The sequence below is a fragment of the Rhinolophus hipposideros genome (assembly GCF_964194185.1).
Source record: "Rhinolophus hipposideros genome assembly, chromosome: 14".
Taxonomy (NCBI): domain Eukaryota; kingdom Metazoa; phylum Chordata; class Mammalia; order Chiroptera; family Rhinolophidae; genus Rhinolophus; species Rhinolophus hipposideros.
The window spans coordinates 27459269-27483738 of NC_138060.1; the positions used below are offsets into that span (position 1 = coordinate 27459269).

The 24470-nt window shown below is 43.3% G+C and overlaps 2 protein-coding genes and 1 long non-coding RNA gene across 11 annotated transcripts in view; 1 reads left to right on the forward strand and 2 right to left on the reverse strand.

Moving 5' to 3' along the window:
• NR2C2 (nuclear receptor subfamily 2 group C member 2) overlaps positions 1 to 3909 on the reverse strand; it is a 72151-nt gene extending 68242 nt beyond the window's left edge. For 4 of the 8 annotated variants that reach the window (XM_081071663.1, XM_081071662.1, XM_081071667.1 and 1 more), the window contains exon 1: positions 3559 to 3909. The gene's annotated coding sequence lies outside the window, so the exon portion shown is untranslated. Of the gene's footprint in view, positions 1 to 2434; positions 2511 to 3558 lie in introns of those variants that run through there. The other 4 variants (XR_013994836.1, XR_013994837.1, XM_081071666.1 and 1 more) reach the window with 2 other exon arrangements.
• Positions 3107 to 24292, forward strand: LOC308507142. Its single transcript, XR_013994845.1, has 3 exons — positions 3107 to 3451; positions 14040 to 15517; positions 23485 to 24292. It is a non-coding gene; the product is annotated as an uncharacterized lncRNA (long non-coding RNA).
• FGD5 (FYVE, RhoGEF and PH domain containing 5) overlaps positions 15817 to 24470 on the reverse strand; it is a 107075-nt gene continuing 98421 nt past the window's right edge. For both annotated transcript variants that reach the window (XM_081071659.1, XM_081071660.1), the window contains exons 19-21: positions 22604 to 22732; positions 17700 to 17854; positions 15817 to 17323 (exon numbers count right to left, since the gene is read on the reverse strand). In XM_081071659.1, the coding sequence (XP_080927785.1) occupies positions 17287 to 17323; positions 17700 to 17854; positions 22604 to 22732 (321 nt within the window). In that variant the 3' untranslated portion in view covers positions 15817 to 17286. The remainder of the gene's footprint in view (positions 17324 to 17699; positions 17855 to 22603; positions 22733 to 24470) is intronic.

Consider the following 24470-nt stretch of genomic DNA (forward strand, 5'->3'; position numbering starts at 1 on the left):
GAACAGGATAAAAAAGGAACACCCCAAAATAAACAAAGAATTAAATAAAAATGCGACTGTCACTGCTTTTAAAAGATTAACATTTTATTTTTAAAATCTGTATTTTATAAAATAACTAAATAAAAATGTTCTATTTACCAGACTTTTCAGTGGAAGCTTGGTATATACTTTGCAAAATCTGCTTTTAACCTTGTTAAAACAATTAAAAGATGATTTTCATTAATTCTGTTGCATGAATCAATTTATCTTTGAAAAAAATAAATATTTAAAATTAATGGCTACAGAGACTTTCAACTCCAACTCCCTGCAAACCCAGAAAGGATTCTCTGTTTTCAGATCCCGTGATAAACAAAGACCAGCATTTTTAATTTCAAGAAAATCACATTGGTGCTTTCTCAAATGAAATGACACAATTATATTTGGATTATTTATTAATGAGTTCCACGTGAACTCATTAACGTTCATGTAATTTAACTTGTAATTCAATTAATTATTAAATGATCTATTGTCTTAAAAAAATAAATGTAAATCAACATACAATTGATGACAAATTGATAATTGATGAAAAGAGATTCATCTGGGTTGTCTTATCCATATACACGTCTCTACCCAATGCCGTACCTGTGAAGGACCACTTCCTAAATTTATCTAAATACCATTAACAGGCATTTTATTGTTGGCACTGCTATCTGAATTTCCAAACACGCCACATAAAAAGGCACCATTAATGAGCAGCAACTTAGTTATCAGTGAAATCATAAATTATCAATTCATTCATTCAACAAATAGTGTCAGGCATTCTGCTAAGTGGTGGAAATATAATGGTGAGTGAAATGATTCCTCCTCTCACAAGCTTATAGCATGGCAGGGGAACAAATATCAAACAATTATATAATGGAGTATGATTACAAAGTGAGATAAAGGTTATGCTAGAATAAAAGAATCTGACCTACACTGGCAGTGGGCATCTGAGATGTCTTCCTAGAGGAAGTGATGCTTGAGCTGAGAGTGGCAGGACTGGGGTCTGGGTGTGGGGGCAAGCATGTGAAGATTTTAGCCTCAGGGATATCAGCAAGTGAAAGGACCTGGGGTCAAGGTAAGCCACAAAAGGAAACTGAAGGCAAGCCAGTATGTTTAGAGCACAGGGAGCTAGAGGTACAGGAACAAGTAAATCATTAAAACTCTTAGAAAGGTTTTAAAATAAGGAGCAGGAAAAGGGCCTCTACCATTCATTGGTTCTAGTGGGGCTTGAATAATGTAATGCTTGAAAGAGTTTTTTGTAAAGCATCCCACTATTAGTTCCACTACTTTCTTTACTAAATAAATTTTTGGTCTGGATGCAGAGTGACTAGCAGAAAGAAGAGCCAAAATTAGAACCCCAGTAACCGAATCCAGCGTTTTGCCCCTACGCCACACTGCCTAGAAATTTCATTTAATCACTTCACTGGAGTCCAATGTCTTTACCAGACAACTAGTGCTTCATAATGATAACAATAACTCCAGTTATGAATATTACTAAGTGCCAGGCACTTTGCTAAGCTCTTTAATTAACTCATTCAATAATCAATTCTAGAAGGAAGGTTCTATTATTGTCCAGATGAGGACACTGAGGCTCAGAAAAGTTAAGTAACTTACCCAAAGTCACACAGCTAGTAAATGCTGGCCCTGTTAACCACAACACTAATGAGCTTCACACTAAAACACTGTATGTCTGTAGGAACAGAACTCCTGTATAAAGCACCACATTTACGTGTAAGACACCATCAGTGTCTTAGTCATCTCTGTATTTCCAGCCTAGCACCTAGTGCCCAGGGTAATACCTCAGCGGGGCTCAGCAAATATTTGATGAATTGAAGATGGCTATGAGAGGCTGACAGGGGATTTGAATCGGGAAGTAAAGTGATTTCCTGAGGCTTTCCCCTCAAGTCACATATTCATCAATAATTCATTTGATGGGTACATTTTGACTCGTCTTTCATTTTTATTATTAAGATGAAGATTTATTCTCCATTACCTGTCATATTTCACAGACTTTAGCCTGGAATTCGAGTGGGACAATGGAAAGGACAATGCACTAGCTCCAACCACTCTCCAGCCACGACTTCCTGTTCTCAATCGTGCGAAACGCCTTCCGTCCTGGGCCTTTACTACGGTGCTAAGGAAGACTATGCCTTCCTTGGGCTCCTGCGTTCAAACACGACCTCCTCAGAGAGGCCATCCCTGACCACCCCACCTAAACGAGTCTCCCCAGGCTTTAACACATCATCCAGGTTCATTTCATTTCTTTCCTCAATTCACCCCTCTCTGAAATCATCTGTCTGTTCACCTCCACCTCTAGTTCCAGGACAAGGGCCTTTTTTAGCTGGTCCTCTGGAAGTATCCCCAGTGTCCCAAAGCAAATCATCATTTACTCAACGAATGAGAAGAGAATTACCTCAGATTCACCTCTGTTCTCTCAAGCCCTCAAAACCCTTAAGCTTTCTACTCCTGGCGCTTCTACATCCGACTTTCAACGATAACACCATTTGTACATGACTTTTCAGGTTCATAAAGTAGCCTGGACTCCATTTTCTGAGTAAAGCCCCTCAGACAATCCTGGGAAGGGAGGTCCGGCCTAGCAAGAAGGCTCATTCTCCCCATTTTACAATCTATGAAACCGAGCTTCAGAAATAGGCTTCGCCCGCAGTCGCGCCGGAAATACGGACAGGAGCCGTGAAAGCTGTCGATTCCGAAAAGCCCTTCCCACGGGCCAGCACCGTGGATCCAAGCTGCTTCGTCACCTTGATTACTATTGTTCTACAATACTCATTTTGGACGCATTCCAGGTCAAAGGAAGCCGCTCGGCCCTTCACGGCGCCCCGCGCGCCCCAGATCCACTTCTGCCGCGCCCCCGCGCGCCCCGCCCCCAGCGCCCCGAGCAGGACGCCGCACCGGAGTCTCCGAGCTGCGCCCCGTGGGGACCGCCCTCTCCTCCCCGAGCCAATCAACAGAACTTGGGGTGGGGGGCGGGGCCGCAGGCCACAGCAGAGTACCAATTGGTTGGCCCAGCCGTCGCTCACGAGGTCGCACCTCGTACCCGCCTTCCTTTTTCCTCCACCCTCTTTTCAGAAAAAACGGCGGTTGGGCCGCGGCGGCCGCCAACGACACACAGAGAGCGGAGGGACGAGGAGTGAGGGAAGGAGGGACTGCAGGGAGGAGGAAGCTGAGAAGGAGGAGGAGGCGAGCCCAACCCAGCCAGAACCATCTCCGTCGAGAACAAAATGGCGGCGCTGGCGGAGGGCCAACTGTGAGGCGGGGCCGCGGCCATTCCCCCTCCGCCCCCACCCTCACGCCGGCCGGGCCGGTCAGAGGGAGCCGGCTCGCTTCGCCCGGCGCGGGCAGGGAGGGGAGGGGAGCGGCCCGGCCCACTATGCAAAGCGTCCGGCGCCGCCGCCACCGCCCCGTGGCAAAGGTAAAAGGGTCGGGTTCAGCCGCCGCCACGGCGCCTCCATGTCCGCGCGCCAGGCCCGCCCCCTCCAACGCCGGCCCGAGCCCGCCCCGGCCCTTTTTCAATTTTACCTCGGGATTTGGCGCCAAAGCGGCCTCAAAGCAGGTCCCGTGTCTGCGGCGGGCGGCCCCCGGCGCGGAGGGCAGGGCGCGGGGAGGCCGGGCTCCCGGCGTTAGCGGATGGCGGGAGCCCCGGGGCCGCAGGCTCGCTGGGCAGCGGGCGAGAGACGAGACGCCGAGGTGGGAGCGGGGGCGGGCCCGGGGGCACCGCTGGGGTCGCGGGGAAGGGGGGGTTTGTTATTGTTTTTGTCAGTGAAAGGTCAGAGTTCGTGACCCCGGTGCCGCCGCCGCCGCCGCCCGCGCGCTGGTAGGAGGAGGGCGAATGTTCTTCTTCCTCTTCCCTGCGCCAGCCTCGCCGCGGCCGCGGGGGGCGGGCGAGCTCGCGATTGGCTGAGCCGCGCGCGCGCGCGCTCGCGCCCGGAACGCCGCGGCCGGCGCTGCTCCATCCGGCCCCTCGCGGCCCGCGGGCCCGGCGGCGGCGGCGGCGGCGGCGGCCCTGAGGTCCGCGCTGTCTGCTTGGAGGGCCTCCGGCTGGGACGCGGCCGGCACGGCTGTCAGAAGACTTGGAATTGAAATGGCGCGGCCGCCACTGTTCTCGGCATAAAGGGCGGGTCGGTCGGTTGAAAAACCTGGGGACTCCGAGCACCGGTGTTCGGAAGCGAGCCCGCTCCTCCCAGGGGACTGCGAATTCCTCGAGGCCGGGCTGGGATTGTGTTCTCTCCGCGGCCCTCCGCCCCGGTCTCCTGCCGAGCTGAAGCCTTTGTGTTTGTTGATTGAAGAATTGCCGTTTGTTGATTGCAGTCACACACCGGAGCGCCTGTGGGTCGGAAGGGGGTGGTGTATTGGGTGGGTATTTCATTGTTTGGGTCCTACTCGGTACACGTGGTATTTTATTGATGTTTTAAAGGTCCGAGGATGCGCCAGCTTCTAGTATCATCAGGTTAAGTGTTGAAACCCTCCAAAACTTTTTATGGTCTTTTAGTGAACGTACCCAAATCGTAAGTCCATGCCTCCCCCTCGAGATTTAGAACTGCTAAATAGTGATACACAAATACACATAAAGGGACGCTCTGCAAAATTGCTTAAATATATAAAGGAAATTGCTTCTGTTGAACCTTAAATTATAGGTTTTCCTTAGATATTTATCTTTTAAGTTATGGTTTTGACTTGCTTTGGAAGGTGCAGACTGCTCTTCTAGATGCCCTGAAGTGTTTAGGCTGGACTCTCCTTAATCACCATGCTTTGTAGACCAAAGATCCTCTGCTAATTGTTTTTCCCCCCCGCACTGTCTCGTTTATTATGAATGAGTACTGACTCCAAAATGCATGGGTTAATCATTTGCCTTAAACAGTAGCCGTTTGGGCTTTTATCGGGGTGACCCTAACTTTGAGTATTTTGTCCATGATCTTATATTATTTCTATTTGACAAGAAATGCTTTAACCACCGATTTCCCCTTCCTTGTTCTCACCTTGCAAGGATGTAAGTAGGGACAAGAGTTAAATCTTGTAATGTCATGGTGAACTACACATGCTCCAGTTGGAAGGGGCCTCAAGAGATGAAAGTCAAATCCTCATGTCAGGAAGATTTTACAGAAGTGATGAGAACCAGAAAGATTGAGTGATGTGCCTAAGGTAGTAGTATTTTGATGGTACATGGACTGCTTTGCAATTGTGGAATTTTTTCAAAAATTAAGTGTTCAATGTTAAATATTGCGTCTAGACACAGTATAAAAACTCACACATCAATGAGTTTTGGGGTTTTTTTTTGCAAACACACTACAGTTGTACTAGATTTTGAAATAAATACTAAGCAATGTTTCTGTGATTGCTTATAGTTTTCTTCATTTTCTTCATTTAATACTCAGCATCTCTGAACAAGACACTTATTTCTATTTTACTGAGGTGCAGGAACTGAGGTTCAGATAAGTAAGGCAACCTGCCCAATGCTATAGGTGTAGTAAGTGAAGCCAGGGCGCTGATCTAGGCCTTTTGATGTTAAGGTTTATGCTCTAAACTATGTTGTATCAGTCTAACCTGTTTATAATAGCATTCAGTAAATTCTCAGTAAAAAATTAGTTTAATATTAAAAGTAGTAGCAAGAGTTCATAATTTTAACCTGCTTGAGTGGTTTTTGTTTCTCTTAAAACAGATGCACGTGTACACACACAGATTGCAATAATATCAGCAGGTAAGAAGCCTCTGCAGCTGAGGTCAGCACTGCCATAGTGCCATTTTTTTGCTGTATTGTGTTTTTGCTAGAAGTCTTTTTAGTAAGAACTCTTTAAGTGGCTTTGTGATACTTGGATTTTATAATCACAAAAGATACCCAAGTTGTATTATACTGGCTATACTTTTCTTTCTTTGTCTATTAATAAGAAGTATCCACATTTGCATTAATGGTTCTTTTAACATTGTTTTATCAGCCTTTAAAATAAAGGGTTCTTGACTGGGGGATGTACTTCAGAGCGGCCAGGCCTCCAGTGGTTCTGAAGCAGTGAGCTTTGGGTGGGGCCTGGCATCAGCACTTCTACTGAGCATCACAGAGAATTCTGCTGCACACTGTATGTCTGAACCACTGATTTAATTCCAAAAATAATTAACTGGCAAAAAAATCAGATAAAACTTTGTTTCACCTTTTGAAATGCAGGTTAGAAGAATTTTTCTTTTTAACTCTGACTTTGCCTGAAGACAAAGCCAGAGGTAGTGATGCTATATCTAGCAGTTCCCAGTCCTGTGTGTGCATTGATCATCTTGGCACTCACCCAGACTGAGTCCTATATGGAGACGTGCTTTGATCCTCTGTCTCAGCCCTTGAAACATGCACAGTACCTAGTACAGAGTGGATATGGAATAGGCATTTACTGAATGAATGTTTTTCCCAGCAGCAGTACATGGTGAACAATATTCACATCATCGTCCCATTTTTGCAGATAGACTCAATGAAAACAAAGTTTGGTTACTTCCTTGAGCTGGGATGCAAGCCTGGGGCTTGTAGCTCGGGGCACAGTGCTCTGTGCATGAGACCCAGATGTTCCCTCTGCCTCTGTGGTCCTCTGGGCAGGTTTCTCCCCCCCTCCCACTTAACCAGTCTGTTCTGCAGTCAATCATTAATTGACTTGCCTTTGAGTTTCTGAGAGCAGGAACTGGATCATGCAGTTTCCTTTTGTACCTATCACAGAGTAAACACTTTCTTTGCCATCCAAGGTTATTTTAGATTTACATTTAAATGATAGAGTCAAAATCAAATTTTGATTAAACAATAGTTATAGATGTGCTAAAATTTTCAAATGACTGTTACCAAGCAGAGGATTTTTTACTAGTAAGGGTACTGCTTTTGTGATAGCATAAAAAATGGTTTTCCTTTTTATTTTCATAGAATAGAAAGGCCTAATAATTACATTCATAAGTACTTATGTACAACTTTGTATCCATTTTTCTTTTATAGCTTTGCTTTATTACTATGTATAGTAATATTTTATGAAACTTCTTTCATTTATGTAATTATGGCATGTTTATAAAATATTTAAAATTCATATAATTATTAGTTGTATTTTTTAGGAATGTGGAATCTGAACAGATATAATTGCAGAATACCAGATTGCACATTCCTTATACTACACACTATCCTGTTTAATCTTCACAATAATTATATTAACTTGTTTTTACAGTTGAAAAGGCTGATAAACAGGGAGGATGACTTTTCCAAGGTCACACGGGTAGCAAGTTGTGGAACATTTATTAATAGTTATTTCTGTTTATTTCTTCTCTTCTGTTCACTTCCATAATTCTGTCAAAGTCAAGTGCTGTCACAGTAGGAGGCTGCTTAGGGAAGTTTTGACTTCTTTATAAATGACCCTTGTTGTTTCCAGAAAGGAAAGATAAAAATTGACCCTGTGGTGGGTTGGTCATATAGGAACACAGCCACTTCCAGAATGGCTTTTACTCAGAGTCATGCCCCTTTAGTTTCTGACCTGGGCTTTCCTGGGCCTTAAAAAGGTGTTATTTCCAAGTTGTACTTGGCCCATATATCTTGGAGCATGATGGAAAATTAGATTATCTTCTTAAAAAAAATGCACCTGTGCTCAGTCCCTTGTTGTAGAATATGGGTGGCTCAGAGGGATGTCTTTTAATGTCACCTAATTAGGTACTCAGTCTTAAGGCTTGGTAATTCTTTCCTAGCCCAGTACCCACTTCGGTGCTGCCAGCCTTTCACTTGAGAAGTCTAAAAGTTAAATCGTGGCATTCCTTGAGTTTGTTTTGTTGAGTTTCTTAAAGAAGACATTATTTCAACCCCACAGTCTTGGGGAGAGATGGCTTCTGGCTATGAAGAGGTTCTAGGTACATTGTCGGGACTGAGGTCTAAACAATCCAAAGCCTCTTGATTCTCCCTCCACATTTGGCCTCTCCCACATCCTTCCCTGGTATAGGTCTTATCTCTTTGCCACTGCAATGGTTTCCTGACCTTCCTAACCAGTCTCATACAAGCTGCCTCCTCTTCCCTCCCTCCTCCTGCTGCTTGAGTTCTGAAACGGAGCCATTCCTCTTCTATTTATCTAGTTCTTGAACGGTTCTGCATACATTGCTTAGGGCTGAAGTGAAAACTCAGAGTAAGGTGTGGGAGCGGTGGGAGGTGAAGCTGGGCAGGTATCTAAAGGGAGGTTGGGAAACTGATACAAACACCATTAGTGTGTTACATGGTGGCAGTGACACCCAGGAGCTCACTAGCTACTTATAGGGGCAGCCCCTCAGCAGCACCTGGAATGTGTCCCAGAGATGATGTGTCTTTGGATTTCTCAAGAGAAACCAGAAATCAGATTTGTACATGTGAAATCTCTTAGCTTTAAAATGTTGGCAATTGATAAATGGTTTTTAAACTATGCAGGCCAAGCAGCATCTCTTAAGCGTGGTTCTGGGCTCAACCAGTTTGGGACCTCTGACCAGATAAAATTCAAACCCCTGAGCCAGGGCCATTCAAAGTCCTTCATAGTAGGTCTTTCCAGCCACCTTGAGATTAGAGCATCATTCAGTGGTAGTCTTCCAATAAAAACAAACTGGAAGAATTCTGATTCCTTCTATTGAGCATACATTTTCATCTGCCATAGAAAGGGAACTTGGCAGGTAGGAAATAGTCCATGTCTAGGGGCTGAATCCAGAGAGAGTAAGTATATGTGTGTTGGGGGTGGGAACCTGTTCCTTTTCTAGTTCTTGTTTCCAGAGAATAAAACTCCTGTCTCCTGCCAGCGTGGGGGAAGGACAGTCACTTGTCTGCATAGGGTGGGGTTAGGAGACCTGAGGGACTCGTGACTACTTACCGAGACACTCAGCTGGTCCTCCTGTCTTTAATCCCACCTTGGGCTTCCCAGACACCCGTGCTTCCAGGGACAGGGGCACTCGTGTCTCACCGGCATCCTTCCCTGCCGTGACTTTGCTGTTAGCTTTCTGCTCTGCCAAGCGAGCTGCCAGTTATATGGTCTAAAAATGAGTTGACATTTTCCATAAGCTCTGCCTCCTCTTGCATTCTCTTTGTCCTTTATATCTTTATTTACTGTCCTTTTAGTGGGTTTTGGGAGGGAGCCAAGAAATGCGTGTTTCCTGTTTATCACTGCGTAACTAACCATCCAAACCCAGTGACTTAAAACCCAACGATCATTAGCTTGCAATTCTAGGGGGCTCAGATAGGCGGTTCTCTCTGGGCCTCTCACTGCAGTCAGTGGCTGGAGCTGGAGTCATCTGAAAGGCCCCTGTGTATGTCTCGTGGTTGATGCTGGCTGGTAGCATGAACCCTGACACATGGCCTTTCCACGTGACTTGGACTTCCTTGTAGCATGGTGGATGCATTCCAAAAGCGAGAGTCACAAGAGAACAGAGGGGCATTTTACAGAGTCACTTCCTCTGTTTGCTACTTACTGAACTGTCACAAAAGTCTGTCTGGGTTCAAGGGGAAGAGATGTATACTCCACGACTCATGGGAAGAGTGTCAAAGTCATATTGTAAGAAGAACATGCAGGGGGTATCTATTGTGGTGGCCATCTTTGACAACAGATTCTAGGTCATGTGTTCAATGAGTCTGAAATGAGGACCTGAGTCGTCTTTCTAAAACTTCGATCTGTTCCTGTCACCTATTTTTTAAAGCATCTGAAGGCTCCCACAGTTTCCTGGTAACTACGGGATTAGGTGCAATAGCCCTGAATGACCTGGCCCCAAATAGCCTTGTGTCATCTGCTTTTATGATTTCTCCCTGCACTCTGGCAGTTCGGAACTACCCCATTCCCCGAATTCATTGCATGGTGTCCTCCTCATTCTCACACAGCTCACTCATTCTGCTCTCTGCCTCCGGGGGCCTCTCCAACCGCCTTTTTCTGTAAGACAACTCCCTCCTTGTATGTCAAACCCCAACTCAGAAGTCACCCTTGCAGAGAGTGTTTGTATTTGACTTCTCAGGTTGTGAACTCCTACAAGTAAATAACCATGAGTCTAGTGCTTAGTCCTATGCCAAGCCTGCAGTCACAGTGTCATGCAGGGTGCCATGCGGGGTCTCTGGTCCCGCTCCCCACATAACGCAGGACACGGTGAGGCCAAAAAGGAACACCTACGGAGCCATAGATAGGGGAGTCACACCACTATAGTCTCGCTGGCGGCTGGGTTGGAGACACTGGAAGCAGGAGCCACATGGTCCGCAACCCGCCGTCCGCTTGCTTCTCTGCCAACCAACCTCACTTGCTAGCTGCAATCCGCTGTGCTAACGGCAATCTGCGCTTGCTAGCTCAGCCACCATCTTCTTGCTAGCCCCCATTCGCTGCTAGCGTAGTCACAGCAGTTATATTAGTGGCCAGTGGCTCACTGGTTACAGCTGATGGCCAACTAGCCACCGCTGACAGCCATCCAGTCACAGTTGATGGCCATTTACTACCTGAGCCAGCACCTTTCCACGTGAGGCAGAGAGCCTGGAAACTGCTCTCCTGGCTCTGTCCCCACACATGGCTAAAATGGTCCCTGGGTGTTCCAAAGTCCTTTAGCATTTTCATAGGCTTACATATACAACATTCAGCCACTTACTCTCCCTTATTCCAATGGAGTCGACTGAAAATTTCTAGCACCAGGAAACAAACTGATCTTACTAACCTTTCTTTCCAGCTAATTAATCTTGGAAATAAATATGTTTTCTGAAGTTTCAACATGAAATTTGATGTCTTCATAAATGTTTTGGTTATGACTCAGGTAATCAGCATTTTTCTGTATTAGGAAAGTCAGTATCAGTCAACTGTGTATCAGGTTTCAATCAGCAGAGCCTTTCCAGAATGACTGAAAATTAGTTAACCTTTCAGCTGAGGAGGGTGGTGGTGGCAGAGCGGAGAGCAGCCTTAATGTCTCACCACATTCCAGATTTTCCATTAACTGTTTGTGGGACTCTGGACAAGAGATCTAACTCCCCAGTTTGCTCCAAGGTCACTTGAGGCTGCACGACTTAACCAGGGTGGGTGTGGAAGGAAGCATGGGTGAGCATTTCTGTAAGTGGGAAAATGAGGCATTCACAAAAGCTGCTGAACACAAAGCTCAAAACTTGACTTTGAAACCCTGAATTGAACACCTTAAATTATGTAATAATTTATAACATATAAATTATTACACAATTATAATTATTAAATTATAATTATTAAATTATATAATAAACTTTAAATGTTTAATCCACAATGTTAAGTTTATAAATCTGAAATATGCTATTTAGCAAATGTTTTATCTATTGTGATTTTTCTCCCAAAGAAAACTTGTCAAAAAACATGGTATGTTATATCCTTTATTACAAGTTTTATCCCTATAGTTTTCCTAAAAGGAAAATGACTTTTCTCTTAAAATTTTCCACAAAGCTTTACATCGTCAAGGGACATATCGGGGGTGGGGGGAGGCTTTTTAAAATTGTTATTTAAAAGGCTGTTTTCCTCACTTCTTTTTGTCAGGAGCGGATGTATTTCTGATCATATGTAACAAGGAATTGACTCATAGGATGAGAGTGGTATTTTGATAATTGTAAAAATAGAAGACCTTTGTTGAGTAGGGTGAAAGTTTGAGATTTAGTCAAATTGCTGTAGTGTAAACTAATGGTCATTTTTCACCTTGCCCCATAAAATAAGATTCAGGCTCACACTGACGTGTTGTAGCTGTATCTTTAAAAGAGCTGTCTAATCTATGCCTATAATAACTTTCATAATTATACATGTTGGAATAATCAACTGTCATGCTTTGGGGCATAGTCAATTACTATAGCAATCAAGAGATAATTTATTTTTTCATGTATGATTTCTCACAGCAGGGCAGCTCCATTACACATTCATGAATTTTAGTGTGGTATTGTTAGGGGTTAAGTATGTCATTTGATTTGAAGGGCCACACATTTACTGGAGATGGCAGTTCTTTTAAATCCTGATATATTGCTCATATCTGCTATTTAAGAATTCTAAGGAACTCATGGCTTATTGCCTACAGTTTACCAGAAGACAGATTTTGGGATACAACTGTTAAGGGTATTAGATGAACTTCCCTCTTGAGTCCACTTTTGGAGAGAATGTGAATTGTACTTTGAAGGTGAAATCCCAATTTTGAAGAGACGTTGAGGTCATTTAGGGCAGTTTGCACTTTAGTTGGAAATCTTTATATAAATCTTTATATAAAATCTTTATATAAATCTTTATATAAAATCTTTATATAAAGATAGTAGTAATCATTGTTGAAAATACGTTATTGGATATCCTAGCATAAAATGTGTTGTTATTTTAAAGCTCTGTAATATTTGCAATTCTTAGTCCCTGAAGAATTTTATAATTTATATTGATAATAGGGTTTTCCTATTTTTAATTGCTATAGTATCCATTTCTTGATCAAAAGAATTTGTGTAGCTTCACCTTGAATCTTACACTTTTTTTCCCCTTTGTAATATTTTTGAAGCATTCAAAAAATAAAACTGGGAATACATCATTACATTTGAATGTGACCTTAATAAAGTTTTTTGTTCTGGCTTATTATGTGTGTTACTGCTACTTTGTGCTTTATTTTCTTACCTGATCCTCAAGCTAGTTTAAGTTTTTTGACCACAGTCTTTAAGTAGAAATACATTTTACATCAACAATCAGTATATCGTGTGTGTGTGTGTGTGTGTGTACACACACACACACGATTGAAACAAAAATGTCACAAAATAGTCCTTAAGGATGATGGATATATACTCTGCTGTTCTGTTCTCTTCAGTGGGAGGTTGGGGGTGGGGGCGCTGGTTGTGACCCATTCTCAGAATTTGAAAAAACAAGGCTAAAAAAGTTGTTTATAGTGCTTTCTTAATACAGATTTGATTTTGTGTAAGCCTCTCTCACCTGGGAGGTGTGGCCACTGCACACCGGCTCTGTTACAACAGCATCCTTGAACGATGATTAGAGGCCTATTGTGCTGCTTTGTCAACACAAAATGAATGTCCTTTCCTGTAAGACATCATCAAATTATCTGTACAAGAAAGAGATCAAGACTATGTAGAGAACTTGTTCTGCAAAGTCTCTCCCGTGATCACCAGGACATTATAACGGTGGCCAAGATCTCATTAAGCTTCTCCAGTGAAGGGTTCTGTGGAAGGGGGTGTTTTACTAGTTGGGCACCACCTTTGTGGTATTCCTGTGTCTGACTCAGGCTGGTTTCCTCCTCAAATGTTCACTGCTTTGGCCATGTATTTCTCCTTACAATGCTTGGTATTGTGTCGAATTCTAAGAAGTGTCTTGCAATCCTGTGTGGTGATACCAGCACCAGCTCTCATGCCTATGTCATTTCAGACATTCTTGGATCTTACTTTTCTTGAGCCAAGATCTGAATATACACTGCAGATACACCCTGTAATGGGCACTTCTACCAGATTCCCAGTCTGGGGACAAGCTGAGGTCATTGCCCATGACTGAGCTAAGTTTTTACTCAAGGTGCAGCTGAACTACCACCTCTTCTATGAAATTCCCTAGACCCAACCCCAGATAACCAACCTGCCTGTGCAGTCTCCTGGGGCACTTGTAGACACTGGGCCCTACTCCATACCTATTGAGAAGGGGATCTGGGCAAGTGACCTAATGTTTCTAACCCCCCGTTTCCTCATCTGCAAAATGGGGATAATAATAGGACTCAGCAGGTCCTGGGGAAATTAAATGAAGTAACAGTGATAAGGTGCTTAGAGCACTTCATGCAGAGATGCTTGCCATTATTTCTTGCTAATCACAGAAAGGTCTAAGATCCTGTGAGGTTACTATTGTTTGGCTGCTGATTCAACAACTCTCTTAGATTAGGGGCTTAAAAGATCAATAATATCAAACCAGCCTCCCAATACCACTTATAGTAAGTAACATTTAGCAAAAGTATATGATAGATGCCCAAATAGTTGGCCTGTAAGTTACTCTGTCACAGATCATCCCCCAAATCCATGGCAAGGCACAGCCCTTTCACTACGCTAATCCAAACCATACTCTTTCCAGATGTGGTCCAGAGGGTGGACACAGGGAATCCCCAGCAGCCATCCCACTCCCGCCACCCAACTGACTGATCTGTGCCAGTCACAGTGGGCCCCTTTCCAGTGACCAGCTCAGGAGAAGGCAGGAATAAGTGTGGTGTGGAAGAAGAAAAAGCCAGCTACAGGAAGTCAAGCTCTCCCTCCATGGTGGCAGTCACTGACAAGCCTCGGGAACCATCCCAGACATCAAGCTGACAATGGACAGCAGGTCAGAGAAACCCAAAGAGCTTGGTTCTTCAGGATACTCGAACCCTGAATCTGCCCTGCTTTTGCACCTCCTCTTATCGAGCTAATTTCCTAATTGTTTAAACCAGAGTGAGGTTGGTTTCCTTTTACTTGCTCTTGAAAACATACATCTTAGTGTGGACACATCTCTCAACTGACCATTAATGCATGAAAGCACAGCAGCTTACCTGATCACATAAGTTGCACATCACAGGCTGAATCAATTCACAGAATATTCCAGCATGTTGTTACTTTGACCTGTAGCAGAAAAAAACTTGGGCTCTATTCTGGCCATTCCTAGCCCAGATGGCTCTAGTCTCCATTTAGGGCTTCAGTGTTCAGCAATGACATTTACATTGTCATCAAATGAAAAACTGGAGTAGACGAAGAAAGGACAATAATATCACCCTTCAGTGGCTGTAGCTGGGCTGCCGGGGTCCTCAGCACTGGCTTGAATGGTGTATATGCGCAAGTCAGCCTGTGCCTCAGCCCTCACACCTGCACCCGGGAAAGGTGTGTGCAAAAATGGTCCCAAAGGAGCTCACCAATGAACAAAAGCAGAGTCGAAGTTTGCCAAGACCTTTTGGAGAGGCAAGATGATGTTTTGGGCTGTGTTATCACTGGTGATGAAACATGGGTGTACCAGTACAATCCTGAAACAAAATGTCAAAGTGCACAATGGAAGTCAGCCAGTTCTCTACGACCAAAAAGTTCTGTCAATCCACATCAAGAGTCAAAACGATGTTGCTAACCTTTTTTGATATCAGAGGGATTATTCACTATAAATTTGTACCAACTGGACAGTTAACCAAGTTTACTATTTGGAAGTGCTGAAAAGGCTGTGTGAAAGTTAGATGAAAACGATCTGAAGTTTTTGCCAACAATTCATGGCTCTTGCATCACGACAATGCACCAGCTCACATGGGACTATGTGTGAGGAAGTTTTTAGCCAGTAAACAAATAACTATTGGAACTCCCTTCCCACTCACCTGATCTGGCCCCCAATGACTTCTGTCTTTACCCGAATATAAAGGAAATATTGAAAAGAAGACATTTGGATGACATTCAGGACATCAAGGGTAATACGACGACGGCTCTGATGGCCATTCCAGAAAGAGTTCCAAAATTGCTTTGAAGGGTGGACTGGGCGCTGGCGTCGGTGCATAGCTTCCCAAGGAGAGGACTTTGAAGGTGACCGTAGTGATATTCAGCAATGAGGTATGTAGCAGTCTTTCTAGCATGAGTTCACCAACTTGTCGGACCTCATGTGCACGTGCATGTGTATGCGAGTGCGTGTGCATGCGTACGTGTGTGTGTGTGTGTGTGTGTGTGTGTGTGTGTGTAGTTCTGGGATGTAAAGTACAGCATAGGGAAATAGTGATACTGCAATAGCTATGTACGGTGTCAGATGGGTAGTAGACTTGGCGGGGTTATCACTTTGTGAGGGTTGTAAATGTCTAATCATTATGTTGTTTTGAATACCTGAAACTTATAAAAAAATTTTTAAAAAATGCACAGAGGGTCTAAAAAGCCATTTAATTATGTCTGATGATAAAAATGTTTCCATTGGAATTAAGCCCTCAAAAATTAATAAAAGACTTGTCTAATCAATCACTTAGTTTGAATCATTGTTTAATGCAAACGTTTTTAAGGAACGGCCAACTAGAAAAAAAAATTCCCCTGAAAATATTTAATGTAAATTACTCCTTGAGATAGTACTTTTTACAAAAGGTTTGTCGGGAAATGCTTTTTTAGGGGGCAGGGTAGCAGGAGGATGGGGACAGGATATCAGAAAATGATATGATTGTTTTTATTTCGATGAGAATAACAAGGAATCCCACCCGCTCCCCACCCCCACCCCCAATTTGTTTTATGTAAAAATACTTCCAGCATAATGAGCAGCAGTCATCAGCGGGAGGTGACTGAGCCCCAGGAGCCCAGAGAGTTATCTTCAATCCAACTACTTCTGTGCTCTCTCACGTGTTCAGAACCATTGGCCAAGACCACAAATTCACCTGCTGATCACATCTTCTTTTCTCTCTTTTTATCTCTCTCAAGGCTTCGGTGATACAGCCAAAAGATTACCGTGTCAAAAATAAGAACAGATTCTTATAAACATAACGCTGTCAGCTCGTGTGGGGTAAAACTCAGGAAGGCACACAATAAATAAAGCAGACCCTGTCTCTTCGGAGGGTTTGCAGTGACCTCCGGGGTGGGGGCCGATCTGTCAGCAGCCAAGCTTCCAGCACTGGTGCAGTGTTGAGGACCACCATGGGAAGGTGGGAGTCCCTCCTTACTAGGTCCTGTCAGGATACAGGTTCACAGAATCAAATGGAGGAGGAAGTCCTCTCCTTCCTATCCAGCGCAGAACCATCTGCAGTAAGGAGGACCCCCATTCCGAGTGTCGCCACAGCCAGGTTTGCACAAGTCAATGTTCCGTACACCCTTGTCGAGTACTGGTGGTAAATTAGTCCACAGGACTCACTTGGAGATCTCTTCGAAAAAATAAAATTGAAGGTTGTAGCTCAGTAAAACAATAAAGTGCTTTCAATGAGAGTAGCTGTTATTTACTGGTTGTTTCTTGTTTCACCTGAGGCACCGAAATCAACAATGTGAAAGGTGACAATGTTTATTTACTAGGAGTAAAAACTGAAAAAGCTTGTTTCTACTAAAAAGCCTGCATTTCTAAAATGTACTTTTCTATTGGTCCCACGTCTTCATGTTACTAAGTTTTAACTCACTGCTGCGTAAGGAAATAGTTTATGCCGGGGTGGGGTGGCAAACACGAAGACAGAAAAGGGGCGGTCCATAAACATCCCTTAAGGATTCCACGTGTGAAGGTGTAAGCGAGGGGCTTCCATCAAAAAAGATCAGGCCCCCATGCTGAATCCAATGTGTGTCCAGTCGAGTGGAGACAGGGATTGGTTTCTAGAAGGGTCCACATAACAACCTAAGAGTTTATTCTGAGTCCACACGCTTGATAACTGCTATAATACACTTGCGTCTTCCATGGCCTCGATCCACCTGTAAAACAGAAGAGAGGGGATACCTGTTGTCTTGATTCTGCCTGTGACTTTGGTCAAAGAACCTGTAAGTGGCTAAACTAGAGTACCATTAGCCTAAGGTCAGGAACCATGTCATATTCATATGTTTCCCAGCATTTAGCAAAGGCCTGCAACACAGTGCAAAGGTTTGCTGGATCAATGCATGCCTGTCTGAATGGATCGTCATAAACTTAAAAGAATCACACAACTGGGAATCGGGAGTTCGCTGTTCTGTTGTGGCCCAAAGGGACTCAATGGGATAGGATGGCTGGAGAAGAACAGAAGCCAAAGTCTTGGGAACACCCTGTTTCCTTCGGAAAGAGAGGCAAGAAATACAGGACGAGGTATTTTGGTACCTCTGAGCTGAATTGGTGTCCTCTGCTCTGAAGCTATAAAACAGGGTTTTCTTGTGGTAAAGGTGGAAAACAGGTCCTACTTCACTGCTGCCCTCTTCCTTTTCCGGGGCAATGGTGAACCCGAGCAGAGGCATACTCTCCATGGCCACTGTGTCCTGCAGAGGGCAGAAAGGAAAACTGGTATTAAACATGGCACTATGTACAGTCAATAGCTTAGCACTCACAACTCCAATTTAAGGTGCATGATGAGCCCTTCTGGGTGGAGCATGCTTGGGCAACAGTCAAATAACCGCACACATATTCTTCACCCACCCTTCCTGTCAGGACCAGGCATGAGGAGAAAAGGAAACTTAATTATTTTGTGACAGCCTATTCGAGTCCAGGCATTTTCACCTTCACATTATCTTGTTTAATTTTCACAGCAATCATAGAAGGTGTCATCCCCATTTTAAGAAGAAACTGAAGCACAGAGAAGGTAAACAATTCCGCAAGATCGCCCAGCGAGTAAGGGGGAGAGTGAGAATTTAGACTCGTGACCACCTTCTAACCCCACATGCTTTCCTCTGATTTGATCATTCAGTGACTCACCTAGTTTTCTACAGTTACTTCTGATAACATAGTCTGTATTCACTGCCCCACACCCTGGTTCGCAGGGCCTCAGTATGGAGCGCTCAGGGTGTCTGCGCTATGAAGACACTAACAGTGCGATGAGGTGTCCCAGAGAACACAGAGGGACCTTAAAATCATAGTGCTAGGGAAAAGAGCTTTTACATATAAAGATATTTTTATATACACACATATTTATGTAAAAATACATACTCATAATACAACTTTATAAAACCACACAGAGATATAATTAATTAAGCATATTAGAATGCTTGTGGGAGGAGGAGGGAGGGGAGAAGAGTTTGTGTATAAAAGGGAATCAATTTTTAAAGGTTGCTAGATCAAAAACCACATTTGACAAAATTCAACATCCACTCATGATAGAAACTCTCAGCAAACTAGGAGTAGAAGGGAACTTCCTTCATCTGATAAGGGCATCTATAAAGTACATACAGCTAACATCATACTTAATAGTCACATATGGAATGCTTTTCCCCTAAGACTGGGAACAAGGCAAGAGGGTGTTCACTTTTTCCAATTAAATTCAACACTGTTCTGAAGGTCCTAGGCATTGCATTAAGGCAAGAAAAAGAAATAAAAGACAAAGATCAGAAAGGAAGAAGTACAACTATTTGTGCTTACAAAGGACAGGATTGATTATAACATAAAACTACTAGAACTAATAATGAATTCAGCAAGGTCACAGGTTAATAAAAAATATTTTTCTTTTTCAAAAAAAATTTTCTTTTTTTTGTTTTTTTGTTTTTGGGTTAATCAATTTTTCACACTAGCAGCAAACAACTAGAAATGAACTTTACTCAAAATTGTATCCAAAAACCAAAATACTTAGCAATGAAATTAACAGAAATGCAAGAACATAAGTGTAAGACTGCTATACTAAAAACTACAAAATATTAAAAGAGAAATTAAAGAACTAAATAAAGATTAATATCATATTCGTGAATTGAAAGATTCAATATTGTTAAGATGCCAATTCTCCCCAAACCGATCTATAGATTTAACAATCCCCTGCCATAATATCAGCAGTTTTGGTGGTGGTTTTTTTTTTTTTGGTAGAAATTGACAAGTTTATATGGAAACACAAAAGACCTAGAATACCTAAGACAATGTTTAAAAAGAACAAAGTTGGGGACTTACACAACCTGACTTCAGGCTTATGATGAAGTTACAGTAATTATGACAGTATGGTGGCATAAAGACAGATAAATATATCAGTGAAATAGAATAGAGTGCCCAGAAATAGACCCACACTTATTCAGTCATTTGATATGTAAAAAAGACACCAAAATAATAAAATAGGGAAAGTCTTTTCAACAAATGGTGTTGGAACAATTGAATATTCATATGGGAAAAAATGAAATTTGAAATAGACCTAAATAAATGTAAAAACTAAAACAGTAGTTTTCAGAAAAAAATACAAGGGAATTACTTTGTGACTTGTAGTAGACTAAAGTTTCTTAGGACATGGAAAGCAACAGTCATAAAGGAAAACATGGATAAATTAGATTTCATTGAAGTTATAAACTTCTGTTCACCAAAAGATTCACTCATTAATAAAATGAACAGGCAAGCCCCAGTCTGAGAGAGAATATTCACAAAATATTTAGCTGACAAAAGACTGGTATCCAAGATATATAAAGATTTCCATAACAGGAGGACAACCTACTTTAGATTTAACCTACAAGAGATTTAAACAGACACTTTTCAAAGGGAAATATAATAATGGCTAATAAGCACATGAAAAATATCATTAGTCACTAGGAAAATATAAATTAAAACCACATTGAGATATTACCATACCCTCACCAGAATGGCTAAAATTAAAGACTGACAATACCAAGTGCTGACAAACAAGGAGAGCAACCAGAACTCCCAAATATGCATCGCATTGTTGTGGGGCATGTAAACTGGTCCACTCATTTTGCAAAAGGTCTGGTAATTTCTTATAAACCAAACATACAACTTTCTATGATCCAGAAAGTCCAACCCTAGGTATTTAGCCAAGGTGAAATAAAAATCTATTTTCATACAAAAACCTGTATGCAAAAGTTTAAAGTGGGTTTATTGATAATTACCCCAAACTGGAAACAACCCAAATATCCTTCAACTAGTGAATGGATAAACAAACTGGTATATTCACAAAATGGAATACTACTCAGCTATAAAAAGGAATGACCTATGGCTATATGCAATGTGACTGATTCTCAAAAACATCATACTGAATGGAGGAAGTCACACATGATTCCATTTATATAAAGATCTAGCAGAAGCAAAACTAATCTATGGTAGAAAAAAATCAGAACAGTGTATTGCCTCTGGGACAGGGGTGCGGTGGGAATTTATAGGTGTATGCATGAAGAAAACTCATCAAGTAGTACCTTCAAGACCCTATTTGTGCACTTCATTATATGTAAATTGCACTTCAAAAGGAAAAAGTTACGCAAATATTGAATCCTTAGAGGGAAGTATACTTTGAAAAGCATCAAAAAGTAAGATGAATAGAGGGATGAATAAATAGATACTTGATCAAGGAAGTATAGTAAAATGTTAATTGTATAATCCAGTTGATGGCTATATGACAGTTCACTGAAAATTCAACATTCAATGTTCAAAATTTTTTTATAATGATAAAATGTTGGAAAAAATTAAAGAGATTCCTTCGTATTTCTGACAGTCACTTTCTCCTGGGACTGTTACTGAATAGCACGTTGCATCAACTTTGGGTCACCTCAGGGAATGTGACATGTTCACGGCAGTAATATAGACAGTGCCAACTGGCTATCCACTTTATCAAACTTTTTTTCTTTGATGGAATTTAAAGGTTGGTCCCATCCCTGAAATATGCTTATTGAGAAATTGTACAAGTTCCTCTGTGGAAAAAACTATTTTGGAAGCATACTTAAATTCATCTTCTAAAAATCAACCTATGTCGTCACTTCCATGACAACTGTTGCTCAGAACCTAGAGACTGGGCTTTCTGTTCTCAGACAGAATTCACTTCTCTTTGGTGGTTATTTATCACTAGCTTTTGTTCATCTAAGCCAGCATTTCTTCCAAAAGTGTGTCCTGTGCAACAAGAGTTCTATGTGATGCTCCATGAAGAAGGGCCTGTGGTCAGGCCGGTTTGGGAAATCTCCGCATCTTAGAGATCCACGACACGCCTCATATATGACAGATCCTGAGAAGTATGACTGAGGAAGTCCCACTCACTGCCTACTCAGGGTTCCCTCAGAACCCCATTTTCAGAGGACACGGGCAAGTGACCTGGGGACTACCTGCTCAGGAAGATGCAGCTCTGGGCTGTAGAAGGACCGTACGTCACATTTCCGTTTGTTCTGTAAAGACCAAAATTCTCCTCAGTGTAGAAAGTCCCATCTGTGGACATGTGAGTGAAGAGCCCCCTCGGGGAGGGCACAGCTCACATAGCGCCTGAGTCACTCAGACCCACAGTGGGTCCCCTCTGTCTGTGTCCCTGTTGGCCTCTGGGACCTCTGAGGACAGGGCTGACTGCAGCTGTCACAAGTGCAGGTCCTTTGTTAGGGCAGCTGTATGCCCTGGAGAAAGAAGTGGCTTCTGCACACTAGCCAGCGTCTGTGGTCAGGGGACAAGGCTGGGGCCCTGCGCTCTGTGTACATCCTCATGGAGTGAAGCACCCACCCTCTGCAGCTGTGCAGAATGCACTGAAGTCCCATTTTCAAAGCTGGCTTAGCGTGCGGAAGCCACCAGATGGTGGGACCTGGCCATGGAACTCTTTCACATTATCCCACAGGTTTGTCCTGTGTCAGGAACTGCCTGCTGTACAAGCACAGCCCACACCTGTCGACTCCGGAAGCAGGCTTCCTCTCCAAAGCCCTCTCTCCTATATTTTAGAAGATGTAAATGTAAGATGTTCTATAAAAATATAAATTGTTTTATTTAACAGAAGAGTTACCACAGTAGTTCCCTGATACAAGAAATGCACAGATAAAAAACGCTGGTAGCTGCCTTCAAGCTGCTGAATTTTGTCCCAGAACAACTGAAGTGGAGAGCAGGAAGCAGCTTTCTCTTACGGAGAGAGAGCCTGGCTCTACTGCATGCTGGACCTGGGACATTCACACACTTTGGAGCACAGGTCAGCATGCTGTACCACCTTATCTCCACACAGAAACGGTAAATCCCTTAGATTTGGGACAGACAGAGGTGACAAGGGCTGGTGCACAGCCCACATGGACACCAAGGCTCCAGCTTAACCTGCAGGCCTGCAGGGAGGGAGGAGAGAAAGCGCGAACCACCACTACCTCACTGGCCATGTAGGTGTAGAGCACTTTGCCTTTGATGACAAACCAGAGCTTCTTCCAGTGCCTCTTGCCTTTCTTACACCGGCTGAGATAGCCACTGATGGCGGAGCCCTCTCCGGAGGCAGCCACCTGGCAAAAGGAGGGCAGAGTGGTCAGGGCACTAGGTGGTGGGCACAGTTCAAACAGACAAAACGGCAGGCAAAACAGTTGGCAGAGTGTCTACACTGCTTTGAAATCTGAGACCTGGATGAAATCTCAGGATCTATCTGCCACCTGAAAGGCAGCAAAAGCGTACTGGTTTGAGACTCGGATTTCCTGAACGGACCCAGGAGACACAAGAGACGAAAACTGCCTATAGGAGTGCTGCCCCCTAGTGGCGTTTCAGATTTCCAGGCCCTCTTCCTAAGCCCCGCCCCCCCAAATTATGAAACTGCTGACACCTGGGGGAATGGTTTTTCCTTCTAAAATTGATTCATACACGTTTCAGCTTATTGATTTCTTGCATTTAAGGAGGGATCCTCTTTGTACTGTTTACCTAAAGGTTTTATGATCTCCTGCCTACTGAGATGTGTGAATCCCTCTTATTGGCAGTAATCGTCGGTCAGACAGACATTATGTGGGTCTTAAGCACACAGGCTTGGAGTAGTACCAATCTAGGATTCCAATACAGGCACTACCGGTTTATAGGCAGATAATGGGCAATTTCCTTATCTCCGCTAAGTCTGTTTCCTTCCTAGTTCAATTGGAATTACATGACGTAAAACAGGTACCTGACAAGTACAGCGCCTGACCCCACAATAAGTGCTCCATAAATATTAATCTTACTACTAGAGCAAGAAGGCCAAGTTCAGAAATTATGTCATCTGACTCTCGTTTTACAGATGGGGAAATTGAGGTCCAGAGGAATGGAGGGATCCACCCAAGGTCAAATCCCCGCTTAGTTGAAGAGAGGTGAGAAGTCGCATCTCTCAGCAAATACTCCAGACGTCGACAAACTTCCGTGTAGGGAAAGGAAACCACGACCAGCTCGGGCTATTTTGAGAAGCACCAGGAGAGGAACCTCCCCCTGAGGTCCGGGACTCGCCCTGCTGGAACATCTCACAGAGCGAGGAAGGCAGCACCGATAAAAGTGGTGGCAGGGGAAACCAATTCTGCAAACTCCCTTTCTGACAGATACTTGCGGGGCAGCATTTCTGCACTTTCTCATGGGGAGCAGGTCTTACTGCTGAGGTGGAGCGGAGAGGAGAGAGGGCGGCAGGAGACTTGGGGACACATTTCTCTGAGGGCTACTGCAGATCCCACTGGGTGCAGTCTTTTTAGATAAAGGTTGTCACTTGAGGCAAAAGTTACCAAGGGATGGCTGGGGGAGATCCACAGGCCCCAGAATCAGAGCAGCCTAGAGGGGTAAGAAGAGTGGTTCTCAAACTCTGCCTCCATGGAACACTCAGGTTTTATGAGCCCGACGCACATAGACGACCAGCACAGCGAGAGTGAGAGGGTGAACTTTTCTAGATTTGTGCAAAACATGAGATTTATGTGTATGAACAAATGTGAAGTAATATCTAAGAGAAATTAAGTGAGAAAATATATAGGAGATTCAGTATAATATGTTATCTTTTGGGTAAAAAAAGAATCTATGAATGTACATCTTTATTATGTATATGCATTAAAATTTCTGGAAGGATCCGTAAGAAAATTGATGGTGATACCTTTGGGGTGGGTGGGACTGAAGTCTGGGGAGGGAGAGAAACTCATTTTTCATCATACATTCTTTTGTGCTGTTTTGAAAAACACTTTTTTTTTTATCATGTATGTGTTATTCCCAAGATCTCTAATATGCAAAAGGAATTAAGTTAATGCATAGAAC